The sequence below is a fragment of the Manis pentadactyla genome, chromosome 4 (genome assembly GCF_030020395.1).
Source record: "Manis pentadactyla isolate mManPen7 chromosome 4, mManPen7.hap1, whole genome shotgun sequence".
Lineage (NCBI taxonomy): Eukaryota > Metazoa > Chordata > Mammalia > Pholidota > Manidae > Manis > Manis pentadactyla.
In genome coordinates, this window is record NC_080022.1 from 62,351,657 (window position 1) to 62,366,369 (window position 14,713).

Sequence of the window (14,713 nt, forward strand, 5' to 3'; positions counted from 1 at the left end):
TTTGTTGTTGTTTGTCTTTTGGATGGTGGCCATCCTTACTGGTGTGAGGTGATAATCTCATTGTGGTTTTAATTTGCATTTCTCTGATGACTAGCTATGTGGAGTATCTTTTCATGTGTCTGTTGGCCATCTGAATTTCTTCTTTGGAGAACTGTCTGTTCATCTGCTCTGTCCATTTTTTAATTGGATTTTTTGCTTTTTGTTTGTTGAGGTGCATGAGCTCTTTATATATTTTGGATGTCAACCCTTTATTGGATCTGTCATTTATGAATATATTCTCCCACACTATAGGATGCCTTTTAGTTCTCTTGGTGGTGTCCTTTGCTGTAGAGAAGCTTTTCAGCTTGATATAGTCCCACTTGTTCATTTTTGCTTTTGTTTCCCTTGCCGGGGAGTTATGTTCATGAAGAAGTCACTCATGTTTATGTCCAATAGATTTTTGTCTGTTTTTTTATAAGAGTTTCATGGTTTCATGACTTACATTCAGGTCTTTGGTCCATTTCGAATTTACTTTTGTGTATGGGGTTAGACAATGATCCAGTTTCATTCTCTTACATGTAGCTTTCCAGTTTTGCCAACACTAGCAGTTGAAGAGGCTGTCATTACCCCATTGTATGTCCATGGCTCCTTTATCATATATTAATTGACCGTATATGTTTGGGTTAATATCTGGACTCTTTATTCTGTTCCACAGGCCTGTGGGTCTATTCTTGTGCCAGTACCAAATTATCTTGATTACTGTGGCTTTGTAGTAGAGCTTGAAGTTGGGAAGCGAGATGTCCCCTGCTTTATTCTTCCTTCTCAGGATTGCTTTGTCTATTCAGGGTCTTTTGTGATTCCATATGAATTTTAGAACTATTTGTTCCAGTTCATTGAAGAATATTGTTGGTATTTTGATAGGCATTGCATTTAATCTCTAGATTCTTTAGGCAGGATGGCCATTTTGACAATATTACTTCTTCCTAGCCAAGAGCATGGAATGAGTTTCCATTTGTTAGTGACCTCTTTAATTTCTCTTTAGAGTGTCTTGTAGTTTTCCGGGTATAGGTTTTTCTCTTCCTTGGTTAAATTTATTCCTAGGTATTTTATTCTTTTGGATGCAGTTGTGAATGGAATTGTTTTCCTGATTTCTCTTTCTGCCAGTTCATCATTAGTGTATAGGAATGCAACAGATTTCTGTGTATTAATTTTGTATCTTGCAACTTTGCTGAATTCAGACAGTTCTAGGAGTTTTGGAATGGATTCTTTAGGGTTTTTTATGTACTATATCATGTCATCTGCAAATAGTGACAGTTTGACTTCTTCTTTACCAATCTGGATGCCTTGTATTTCTTTGTTTTGCCTGATTGCTGTGGCTAGGACATCCATTACTACATTGAATAACACTGGGGAGAGTGGGCATCCCTGTCTTGATCCCTATCTCAGAGGAAAAGCTTTCAGCTTCTTGCTGTTAAGTATGATGTTGGCTGTGGGTTTGTCATATATAGCCTTTATTATGTTGAGGTACTTGCCCTCTGTACCCATTTGGTTGAGAGTTTTTATAATGAATGGATGTTGAATTTTGTTGAATGCTTTTTCAGTATCTATGGAGATGATCATGTGGTTTTTGTCCTTCTTTTTGTTTATGTGGTGGATGATGTTGATGGATTTTCAAATGTTGTACCATCCTTGCATCCCTGAGATTAATCCCACTTGATCATGGTGTATGATCCTCTTGATGTATTTATGAATTTGGTTTGCTAATATTTTGTTGCATATTTTTGCATCTATGTTCATCAGGGATATTGGTCTGTAATTTTCTTTTTTGGTGGGGTCTTTGCCTGGTTTGGTATTAGAGTGATGAGTCTTCATAGAATGAGTTTGGAAGTATTCCTTCCTCTTCTATTTTATGGAAAACTTTAAGGAGAATGGGTATTATGTCTTCTCTATGAGTCTGATAAAATTCAGTGGTGAATCCATCTGGTCCAGGAGTTTTGTCCTTGGGTAGTTTTTTTATTACCGATTCAATTTCTTTGCTGGTAATTGGTGTGTTTAGATTTTCTGTTTCTTCCTTGGTCAGTCTTGGAAGGTTGTATTTTTCTAGGAAGTTGTCCATTTCTTCTAGGTTCTGCAGCTTGTTAGCACATAGATTTTCGTAGTATTCTCTAAAAATTTTTTGTATTTCTGTGGGGTCCATTGTGATTTTTCCTTTCTCATTTCTGATTCTGTTGATGTGTGTAGATTCTCTTTTTCTTTTAATAAGTCTGGTTAAGGGCTCATTTATTTTGTTTATTTTTTCAAAGAACCAGCTCTTGGTTTCATTGATTTTTTTCCTATTATTTTATTGTTGTCAATTTTATTTATTTATTCTCTGATCGTTATTATGTCCCTCCTTCCACTGACTGTGGGCCTCATTTGTTCTTTTTCCAGTTTCAGTAATTGTGACTTTAGACTATTCATTTGGGATTGTTCTTCCTTCTTTTGATAGGCCTGGATTGCTATATACTTTCCTCTTAGAACTGCCTTCACTGCATCCCACAGAAGTTGGGACTTTATGCTGTTGGTGTCATTTGTCTCCATATATTGCTTGATCTCTGTTTTAATTTTGTCTGGTGGATCTGTCCTTTGGAGTGAGTGGTGTGTTGAAGTCTCCAAGAACGAATGCATTGCATTCTATTTCCTCCTTTAATTCTGTTAGTATTTGTTTTACATATGTTGGTATTCCTGTATTGGGTGCATATATATTTATAATGGTTATATCCTCTTGTTGGGCTGATCCCTTTATCATTATGTACTGCCCTTCTTTATCTCTTGTTACTTTCTTTGTTTTGAAGTCTATTTTGTCTGATACCAGTACTGCTACACCTGCTTTTTTCTCCCTATTGTTTGCATGAAATATCTTTGTCCATCCCTTTACTTTTAGTCTGTGTATGTCTTTGGGTTTGCGGTAAGTCTCTTGTAAGCAGCATATAGATGGGTCTTGCTTTTTTATCCATTCTTTCACTCTGTGTCTTTTGATTGGTGCATTCAGTCCATTTACATTTAGGGTGATTATTGAAAGATATGTACTTATTGACATTGCAGGCTTTAGATTTATGGTTACCAAAGGTTCAAAGTTAGCTTCTTTACTATCTAACTGTCTAACTTAAATCGCTTATTAAGCTATCATAAGCACAGTCTGATGATTCTTTATTTCTCTCCCTTCTTATTCCTCCTCCTCCATTCTTTATATGTTAGGTGTTTTATTCTGTGTTCTTTTGTGTTTCCTTTACAGCTTTTATGAGTACTTCATTTTATTTTTTTCCTTTAGTTAGTATTTGGTTGGTCTTCTTTCTTTTCTGTGATTTTATTTTCTCTGGTGACTTCTATTTAGCCTTAGGAGTGCTTCCATCTAGAACAGTCCCTCTAAAATACCCTGTTAGAGGTGGTTTGTGGAGGCAAATTCCCTCAACTTTTGCTTGTCTGGGAATTGTTTTATCCCACCTTCATATTTAAATGATATTCGTGCTGGATACAGTATTCTTGGTTCAAGGCCCTTCTGTTTCATTGCATTAAATATATCATGCCATTCTCTTCTGGCCTGTAAGGTTTCTGTTGAGAAGTCTGATGATAGCCTAATGGATTTTCCTTGGTAGGTGACCTTTTTTCTCTCTCTCACTGCCTTTAATACTCTGTCCTTTTCTTTGATCTTTGCCATTTTAATTATTATATGTCTTTCTGTTGTCCGCCTTGGGTCCCTTGTGTTGAAAGTTCTGTGGGCCTCCATGGTCTGAGAGATTATTTCTGCCCCCAGTTTGGGGAAGTTTTCAGCAATTATTTCTTCAAAGACACTTTCTATCCCTTTTTGTCTCTCTTCTTCTTCTGGTACCCCTATAATGAGAATATTGTTCCGTTTGATTGGTCACACATTTCTCTTAATATTCTTTCATTACTGGAGATCCTTTTCTTTATCTCTGCCTCAGCTTCTCTGTATTCCTGTTCTCTGAGTTTTATTCCATTACTGGTTTCTTGCACCTCATCCAGTCTGCTCTTATGTCCTTCCAGAGATAGTTTTATTTCTGTATTCTTCCTCCCAACTTTATCCTTTAACTCTTGCATATTACTCTGAAGATCCATCAGCATGGTTATGACCTTTATTTTGAATTCTTTTTCAGGTGGATTGGTAAAGTCTACCTCCTCAGGCCCTCTCTCAGGGGTTGTCTGGGTAATTCTGGACTGGGCCAAATTCTTCTGCTTTTTCATGGTGTTAGAGGTAGCTGTAGGCACATAGTGCATGTGTCAGCTGGGAGAACAAAGTCCTTTCCTGCTTTCTGGTCACCTTGCCCTTCTCTGCTGCCTGTGTCAGTTACCCACAGTCCTGGTGCAGCCTCCAGGTTAATCTCCTAACCTGCTGTGCACGGGGTCTCTGTCAGGGTCGTGCAGAGCGCTGTGGGGAGTGGCAGGCATGCCAGGTGTGCTCTCCTGTGAGAGTGCGTGCCCGCCTGGCAGCTGCACACTGGTGGCGGCCTTTGGGTCTGGCCCAGGTGGCTGTGTGCCGGGAGGAGATTCTGGGCAGCTGCTAGGCTGCTGCTGCCACCGGCTCACCACTCCCGGGCCCCTGTGGTGCCACCGCTGCTGGCTCGTGTTGCCGCTCTCCTGCTACTGGGCTGGTGTGTCAGGGTCTGCACCAGATGGGGGAACAACTGGCAGGCTGCTTAACACTGTGGGGGGCTTCAGAGCTGTGCTGCTGCCCAGGGGTTAGGTCGCCTAGAGTTCCCCAGGATTCCCAGCTGCTTGGCTGTGTGTGCCAGGACAATTTCATCCATCTGAGAGGTCCCTGTCCCTTTAAGACTTTAAAAAAGCACTCGCTTTTCTTTTGTCCCAGGGGAGTCATTTGCAGGGGATCTGCTCACAGGTTTTGCTTTTCTGTTTCTCTAATATCCAGCACACCATGCACCGTGTGTCTGTGCTCCAAGTGTGGATTACTAGAGCTGGTTGTTTAGCAGTCCTGGGCTTTCACTCCCTCCCCAGTCTGACTTCTTTCTTCCAGCTGGGGAGCTGGGGTTGAGGAGGGTGCTCAGGTCCCACCAGGCCATGACTTGTATCTTACCCCCTTCATGTGATGCTGAGTTCTCGCAGATGTAGATGTAGCCTGGCTGTTGTACTGTATGCACTGGTCTCTCTTTTAGGAATAGTTGTATTTGTTGTGTTTTCAAAAATATATATGTTTTTGGGAGATTTCCGCTGAACTACTCACGTCGCCATCTTGGCTCCTCCCCTCTGGTATGTTTTTTTAATTTAGTAATTTGTTGGTAGAGAACCTGAGCTCTCTGACATTAATGGCTACCCATCTTGACTTATCCATAGTAAGAATTATGGAGCTAACACCAGTAAGGATGTTAGATGATATGTTAGTTTTCTGCATCGTACAGTTAGAGTTGCTACCATTCCAAAAAGAATTTCATTCATTTATATAAATCTTTGGAAGCCTATGTACTCCCAAATTCTATTTTTTTCAAGGATATAGCTGGGCTGAGTTTTGTCTATGCCTTACCCTTCCACACATAGATTTTCTTTTGTTTAAAGTAATAAGCACTGTACACATGAATGCATCACAGAGGCTTATTTACCCCACATTCCAGTGTTTCTGGGCAAATAATAATGATGTAAATTTGGCTAGAGAATGCATAAAGGAAAATCTGTCAGTTCCCCAGAAGACTATACCCTATGCAAGACAAGAGTTTTTTTAAAATTTGCCCTTAGATACTCGTTACAAACTGTAGAATACAAGCAATAAATTAAATCAGCTTTATAATATTGAAAATTCACCTAATTTTTAAATCTTATATGAATTTGCTTTCCAGGAGGTATGTACCATATTTCTGACTTTTAAAATTGTTCCATTAGGGAAGCAACCTAAGTGTCTATCAGTAGATGAATGGATAAAGAAAATGTAGTACATATACACAATGGAATATTATTCAGCCATAAGAAAAAAACAAATCCTACCATTTGCAACAACATGGATGGAGCTAGAGTGTATTATGCTCAGTGAAATAAGCCCGGTGGAGAAAGACAAGTACCAAATGATTTCACTCATATGTGGAGTATAAAACAAAGAAAAAACTGAAGGAATAAAACAACAGCAGAAACACAGAATCCAAGAATGGACTAACAGTTACCAAAGGGAAAGGGACAGGGGAGGGTGGCTGGGAAGGGAGGGATAAGGGGGGTGGATGAAAGGGGACATAACAATTAGCATGTATAGTGTGGGGGAGTGCACAGGGAGGGCTGTGCAACACAGTGAAGACAAGTAGTGATTCTACAGCATCTTACTACATTGATGAACAGTGACTATAATGGGGTTTGTTGGAGGGACTTGGTGATGGGGGGAGTCTAGTAAACATAATGTTCCTCATGTAATTGTAGATTAATGATACTAAAATTAAAAAAAAATTTGTTCCATCAGGATACAATATTCCTGTAGCATACAGGATAAATATTTGGAACTTGTCAGTTAAAAACGACAAAATACAACAAAATTGCATCCTCTCAAGTGTTTTCTTGAGCTTGGAACCAAGGAAAGATCAGCTAAAGCACTATGGAAAGTCCAGAGTGAAGCCTGGACTTTAGTCAAACAGACCTGAGTTTGTATCTAGTTCCAACACTTACAAACTATTTAAGGTTCTACAAGTACTTTTATTTCTTTGATCCTGAGAGTCATTAACTATACAATAGGGATAGTAATAATTTTTTCATAGGTAAGTTGTGAAGCTTGAAAGAGATGATGTTGGTAAAACATTTTGCATGGGACTTAGCCCATAGTAACCAATTTGTAAGAAGCATGAGAGTTTTGTTACATTCTCTTTAGCATAGCTTTTAAGATGAAAGTCCTATCTTCATAGTATTTAGTAAAAAAAAATACTTGAATCAATCAGAGTTCAACTTGAGACATCCAATGAAGATTTGAAATAATAATTTAGTCATTCTAACTTTTGATCTTACCATTGGCCTATTCTGAAGGAATCATACTTTATAAACTTTCTCTCAAATTCCACAAATTTTGGCTGAATAAGAGAAAATACAAAGACAGTTGAATAAAGGATGAAACTGTGTCTACTACAATCTGCCTGATAGGTAAATGTTTTATATGCCCGATGATTTACATACAACTTGTTTTAATTTACCCTAGTACAGTGCTTGTCATAAGGTACACATTCATTTATAAATACTTGTTGAATTAAACAGTATCCATCTTTCTATTGATTTGTATGAGTTCTTCATATACTAAATATACAACCAAGGTATCAGTTTTATATATTATGAATATTTTTCAAATTTATCATTTAACTTATAATGTTGTTTTTAAATACTTTTATTTGATCAAATTTATCATATTTCCTCTCTCTTTTTAAACATACTTAAAAAGCTTTTATGCTTAGAATGGCTTTCTCCATTTCTCTGCATTTAAATGCCTACCCATCTGCACAGAAAAATGTTTTAAGGTGATGTCTTTCCCATTTATCTAAGAGACTATTCATATTTTAACCCTCACCATTCAAAATTAAAGGTCATTTGTCAGGTTAGGGTTAACTCAGGTGAATTATTTTTTCTGAAGGAGGCAGAACTGGTACTCATTTCCTAATTTTCAGTACTGGTTTAGAGTTTTTCTCTGGTTACTTTGATTACTTCAATGGGTAGCTAGTGAAGCAGAGGAAGTGAAATTGTGGGAAAGAGTTAAAGGAAAAGGAGAAAGAAGAGCCAGATGATTGAATCAAATCACTTATTTGGAAGTTTTCACTGAGGACTATGCTGAGGCCCACACTTCTATGTCCAGGGGTAATGAGTTTATTGAGTATTGCTTTGCTAGGTACCTTTTAAGTGCTTTATACATGTTATCACATCAGTTGTGGATATACAATTTGTATGTATATTACATCAGGCAGATACAGTCATTGTCCCCCTTTTTTAAAATTTTTATTAAGTTATCATTGATATACACTGTTATAAAGGTGTCACATGAAAAGCATTGTGGTTACTACATTCACCCATATTATCAAGCACCCCCCCATACCCCACTGCAGTCACTGTTCATCAGTGTAGTAAGATGTCACAGAGTCACTACTTGTCTTCGCTGTGCTACACTGTCTGTGACCCCACCACAAACCATGTGCACTAGTCATAATACCCCTCAACCCCCTTCTTCCTTCCTCCCCACCCACCCTCTCTCACCCCTCACCTTTGGTAACTGCTAGTCCCTTATGGAAGTCTGGGAATCTGCTGCTGTTTTGTTACTTCAGTTTTGCTTCATTGTTACACTCCACAAATGAGGGAAATCATTCAGTACTTGTCTTTCTCCACCTGACTTATTTCACTGAGCATAATACCCTCTAGCTCCATCCATGTTGTTGCAAATGGTAGGATTTGTTTTCTTCTTATGGCTGCATAATATTCCATTGTGTATATCTACCACATCTTCTTTATCCATTCATCTACTGATGGACACTTAGGTTGCTTCCACATCTTGGCTATTGTAAATAGTGCTGCAATAAACACAGGGGAGCATATGTCTTTTTCAATCTGAGAACTTGCTTTCTTTGGGTAAATTCCTAGGAGTAGAATTCCCGGGTCAAATGGTATTTCTATTTTTAGTTTTTTGGGTAACCTCCATATTGCTTTCCATAATAGTTGAACTAATTTACATTCCACCAGCAGTGTAGGAGGGTTCCCCTTGTCCCCTTTTTTTATCACTTGCCCCAGTTCACATAGTATTACCAGAGCTGGGATTTTAAATAGGGAGGCTAATTCTAGTTCCCACTATCTTAACCCTGCTTTATAAGTTTCTCAAACTTAATATGTGAAAAGCATAACATTTTATTTCTACCTCAAACACTACTTATTCCTGATTCTTCCCTGCCTCTGTATCATCATGTTATCCCCCTGCTATCTACTGCACTTGGTAAGACTCTTAACACCTGATACCATGATCTTCAAGGCTCTACAGGAACAGATGTCTTTGACCTTATCTTGAACGTTATTTTTACTCCCTTTTTTTTTTTAACCTTCTACTCAATACTGGCCTTCAAACACACTAGTTTATTTCCATCTTACTTTTGCACTAGCTACTCCCTGTCCTTGAATGCTCATCTTTGAAATTAAGGCTTGGATTTCTCCTTTTTAAAATTTACCCTTTATTTCAAAGGTAACTTCCTTGGAGATGCTTTTCCTGACTACTTAAAGTAGACTCTTTATCATTTACCTATTTTATCTCATAGCCTTTGTTACTTTGTGATACTTACAAAACATTTTTATTTATTTTCTCTCTCTCCTCTCACGTAATACATAGTAAAAATAGAATCTCCATGAAGTCAAGGATTTAACTATCTTCCTGCCGTGTCCCTCTTGATCAGAACAATGTTTCACCATATATGCTCAATAAATATTTGTTGAGTATATGGCAAGTTTATTGTAAAGGAGAATGATGTGATCAAAACTGGTTTAAGAAAATTTATCTGGCAGCAGTGTGGAGGATGAATTGCAATAAGAAAAACTTAGTGAAGGAGACCAGTTAGAAGACTGTGTAAAATAGAGGTGATGTTAGAAATAAAGAGAAATGTATGAAGTATTAATATGTTAAAACCAGCAGAATTCTGAAACTGATAGAGTTAAAGGGATTCAAGGTCATTAGGAATAGGCAAGTGCCATTAATATAAATAAGAAATGCTAAGGGATGACAGATCATACTGGGGAAATTATAAATGGTATTTACAAGAGTAATTTTTAATTTGAGATGCTATTGATAGGCAGGATACATGGAATTTGGACTTAGAAGCCAGGATCAAAGATAAGTTATCAGATTGTATAAGAATTGACAAAGGTAGCATTTAGAATGAGAAATGGCTATATCACTCACTTTTTGAAGATATAAACAAAGAAGAGACAAAAGAGAAAGAAATCATGAATATATGGTTTTAGAAAAACAAGAGATAAAGATGTCAAGAAGAAAGAGATGATCTGACTATAAGGAGGAAGATGACTGACACTGGAGTTGGTAAATAGAAATTTACCTTATGAAACTGAGATGACTTCAGGACAGTGTGAGGTCTTATATCTCAGGTGGTAGAAACAGTCTGGTGATTTCTTTTGATAATGCAAAGTAAGGAAAAGGAGAATAAATATGCCTTAGTAAGAAGGGGCAGTATGAGATAAAGTAAGAAGTTTGATTAGCTCAGTTAGGATTTATGCAAAATTGGGGTATTTGTAGTTACAGATACTAAAGAAATGAAAGCAGAGGTGTCATCAGTGTATGTCAATACCATTTTCCAGAAGCTTGGAAAATGAAGGCAAAGACAGCTAAAATTAGCTTCAGGGGAAAAATGGGTGCTTTTTGTTTTTGTTCTTGTTTTTTAATGGAGAAAACATAAGTCTATAGGCTGAATAGAATGGGAAAATGGAACAGTAAAGGAAGAGAAAATCTTTAACTTTCTTGGTACAACAGGTATGCAGAGTGGAAGATTTAGAAACTATAACATTAATTATAGTATTTGAAGTTTTTTCCCAAAGTTTTTTTTCCACTTTTTTATTACTTTCCTGAGACCTTTACTTATGTGTGATAGCATTAAGAAACCAAACTTTGTTTTTTATTTGGAGGTTTTCTTCATCAACAGTATTTGAAATTATATGTATACACACAAATGCAATGGCCTATCTAGTGAAGACTTGACTTTCTTACTACTGGGTGTGTTTGAGATGTTGGTGGGCCAAGTACTATGGGGGTTGTGGGGTTTGAATTTTTATTTTGAAGGAGAAGGTTAAACAAGATCTTTCTTTTTGTTCCCTTCCAAATCTGAAGTTTTGTGTTTATATTGCCCTCTACATTACTTATTTGAGTGTTCTGACTTACAAAATGAAGTTTATAATAGTAATTTTTCATAGGGTTGTTTAGAGAAATATTCAATTTAAAAATTTTAATTTATTAATCAACTATTTTTGAAGTCCTACCATGTGCCAGATTTAAATAAGTTAATACATATGAAAGATTAATTATATAATAAAAAAATAAAAGAATGTTATTGCTGTTTTAAAATAGTTCCACATCTCTCAAAGACAGTGAAAACAATACTATGTATAACAGTATAAAGAAAGTAAGGATCACTTTGGTCTTTGCATTAATTATTCTAACTTAAGTGTTTAAATAAGACTTCAAATATTTTCACTGTTAAGATGATTCAAGTTAAGAAAGAAATTACTGATTAATTATGTATAGGATCCATGACACATATGTATTAGAGAAGAAGCAATTACTGAACTACCATGAAATAGCCCACTGCAGTCAATTTAATACTGTAGTTGCTGGAGAAAGCACATTATTGGAGTGACCTACATGTAAGATTGAGCTGAGTTTGCAGAAGCCTCACTATAAGTAAATGTCCTTTCTGTCTTTCATGGTCAAGTGGTGAAGGACTGATTGTAACTGAATGGCTGTGTCATTCATTCCTTTATTTCAACCATCAGAGAACTCTCTCTGCAATCTCATGTACTCCTGTGCCAGAAATCACACTTCTGTTTTCTTTGAGCATCTAAACTGGCTAACAGGGAATCAATACATCCTGTTGAACAGTGTTCAAACCTGTTATTAGTAGAAAAGTAACACTAAAAATGTGCTTCCTTACAGGATAGTGCAGAATTGATCACATCCCTACTTCACAGTGGAGCTGACATACAGCAGGTTGGCTATGGTGGCCTCACTGCCTTGCATATTGCTACAATAGCTGGTCACCTGGAGGTAAGTCACATCTTGGCCACCTGTGAAAACAAACTTGCCTCTAGATTCTTGTTCTCAACTGTTTTCAAATACTGGCTTTTAAGATTCTAGGAACTGTTTATTTTTTAACTATTGAACACATGTTTCTTTGGGGGATCAAATTAAGGTACATAAATGCTCTTTTGATAGTCAATCCAGTCTATTTTGTAACAGTGTAATCAAATGTCAATTAATATAAATATGACTAGATACACAGAGGCTTTATAACAGTGATTAAGAACATAAGTTTTAGAGTCAGGCAGCTCAGTTTTCACCACTTGCTATATTCACCTCAAGCAAGTTACTCTACCTCATGACATCTGTTTTCTCCCTTTTAGTCATGTTGCAAGTTAAATTGTAGTTTCTTCATTAACACACATACATACACACACACACACCCCAACTGTGAACTAATATAGCTGCATATAAAATCATACATAAAATCTATAAAGTAAGTGTGAACCATCTCTCTTAACAGTGTCATTTCAATAAATGTTAACATATTTCATTAAGAGCAAAATAATTTCCTTCATGTTGACATTTTCACTTCTTACTATATCCTTTTATTTCCCGTTAGATAAATCTTTTTGGTGAGATCCTTTTTAAGTATAAGTGAATTTGTTTTATTTGAGGAGATAAGAAATCCCATTAGAATCACTTAAATATCAAATGTTTTCTGAAAAAGAAACCAACTGAGGCCAGTGATAGAGTAAATGGAAGGTAAATATTAAAAAGTCTGGGAAGAAAAATGGATGAGGTAGATACTAAGTTCCAGTGAAACACATTCAACCTCTTGATGCCAGGAAAATGAGAGTGTTTTGCAAAACAAAATCCTTTTCATCTAGTGCTGAGCTAATTACACTTAAGAATGATAGAATTACAACAGAGTCAAAAGCAAGGTAGTTAAGAGCTTGTATCTCCTATTCAAATAGCTCTTTTCTTGCTTCATAAATCATAGAACGGGAAGAAATATCATATTGATTCTACCAGCCTTAGGGAAAACTCTACGAAAATAATTTCAAATAGGTCTCTACTCTTGTCTTAAAATTCTTCATGGGTTCTCCAGCTTCCTTCATTAACTATTGTATAATGTTTAATGACTTTTACAGTCAGTCACTCATGGTGCATGAAAGATGTATACATTAGCCTTTCTTCTCTTATCTCATGGACTAATTAAATTACAGGTAATAAAGAAAAATGGTATCCAAATATCTGAAAAGCACTATATTTAAAATGCAGAATGTTTTCTTTGATTATTCCTGTGGAAGCTATTAAATGCAGTAAATACCTACTTTTAATAAATTTTCTTTCCACCCACACTCATTCCTTCATTTAACAATTTTTTTTGAGCCTCTGCTTTTTCCACAGACAGTACTAAAATGTAGGAATGGTATGAGAAAACATGACATAGTTGTTTCCCCTAGTATTGTCATATATCTGGAAACAATATGAATACACAGGAAAAGATTACATAAGTAATTCTGAAGTAACAATATAGTCATAAGTAAGGAAAAGGAAGAGTCAAAGATCAATGTGGGTTTGATAACTGGGAATGATAGAAATATGATAACTACATAGCAAGGAATGGCAATAAAACACAAAATAGAGACCAATGTGGACTAGAAGAGTTAGGGAATGATTTAAGAGAGGAAATTTCTAATTGTGCTGACTTTGAAGAGTGTTGAGAATTGGACAGACAAAAGAACAAGAATCATGTCTAAAAATGGGGAGGGAGAATGAGCTGAGCACATATAGGGGAGAGTAAATAGAATGATAGCATGAAACAGATTGTGAAGAGTCCTGTAGGTAGATTTGGTTGTTAGTAATGACCAGACTAAAGAAACTGCAAATATAAGTCTAATGAGTTTAATTCAATTCAATAAGCAATCGTAGTTTACAATGTACAACACACAAGACTAGATGGTGTGGTAGGTAAAAACGTAATAGAGTACAGAAGTTCTCACTTTTTAAAGACACTTACAACCAATAGGATTTATTTTTCCAGGAGGAAATGGGGACCTATTGATACTTTTTAAGCAACAGAATGGTTGGAGATTTGATAAACAATGTTTTGAAGAGGATTTATTTGATGGCAGTATTTAGTATGGATTCCAGAGTGGTGATATGATAATTAAACAGACAGATAGATAAAAGACCTGATAAAGGATTCAATTGGAGGAAAAATTAATTCTAATATGCTGATTCACTGATGACATCGACATTTTCAAGCAGAAATGTTCATTAATCATTTAGAAATATGCAACTGACATTCAATGAAGAAGTTGGGACTTAGTGTAAATTTTTGGAAATTATGTGTACAGTTGATACTTGAAACCATAGCAATGGCTGAAAGCTGTAAATTGGGTCAGATGGCCAAGACTGAGCCTAAGAGAATATCCTCAGAGACTTGAGGAATTACTAAATAGCTATCGAGTAGACAAAGAATGATTGGAAAGAATGGTATGAGGAAAACAAGGACATTGTAGTATCACAATAATTAGTTGTAGGGAGAGTTTGAATAAATAAAGAATCCTGGATATAAAATTCAACAGAAAAGTTGATTACAATGGGAAAAAATATACATATAATATTTACTTACTGTTCCAAAATTTAAATGGTTCTTCCACTCATATATTTTACTCTTGCTTAGCAGGGATAGTGGTAATGGATCAGTGGGAGTTCCCTTCCAATAGGAGACACTTTCTTTTATTGCCCACCTGTCTCAGTGAAACAGTAACTGATACTAAGTGTGACAGGTCTCTTGTCTACACGTATCAAATTCAGAAGTTATATTAGTGTCTCAAGTGTGTTTGTCCTCCCATAATTGTGAATTCCATTAAACAATTTTACAATAAAATTTACATTGACTAGGCAGCTGTCTCCTTCTCCTTCAATAATAGAAAAAAGAACATGTACTGGAGATTCCTAGACATGCTGACTGCAATTTCAGAT

General features: G+C 36.2%; 1 protein-coding gene across 2 annotated transcripts in view; it reads left to right on the top strand.

The window, feature by feature from the left end:
* The window catches only part of TNNI3K (TNNI3 interacting kinase), a 336,780-nt gene that overhangs the window by 27,035 nt on the left and 295,032 nt on the right, over nucleotides 1–14,713 (top strand). For both annotated transcript variants that reach the window (XM_036890223.2, XM_036890222.2), the window contains exon 5: nucleotides 11,633–11,743. In XM_036890223.2, coding sequence (XP_036746118.2) covers nucleotides 11,633–11,743 — 111 coding nt within the window. The remainder of the gene's footprint in view (nucleotides 1–11,632; nucleotides 11,744–14,713) is intronic.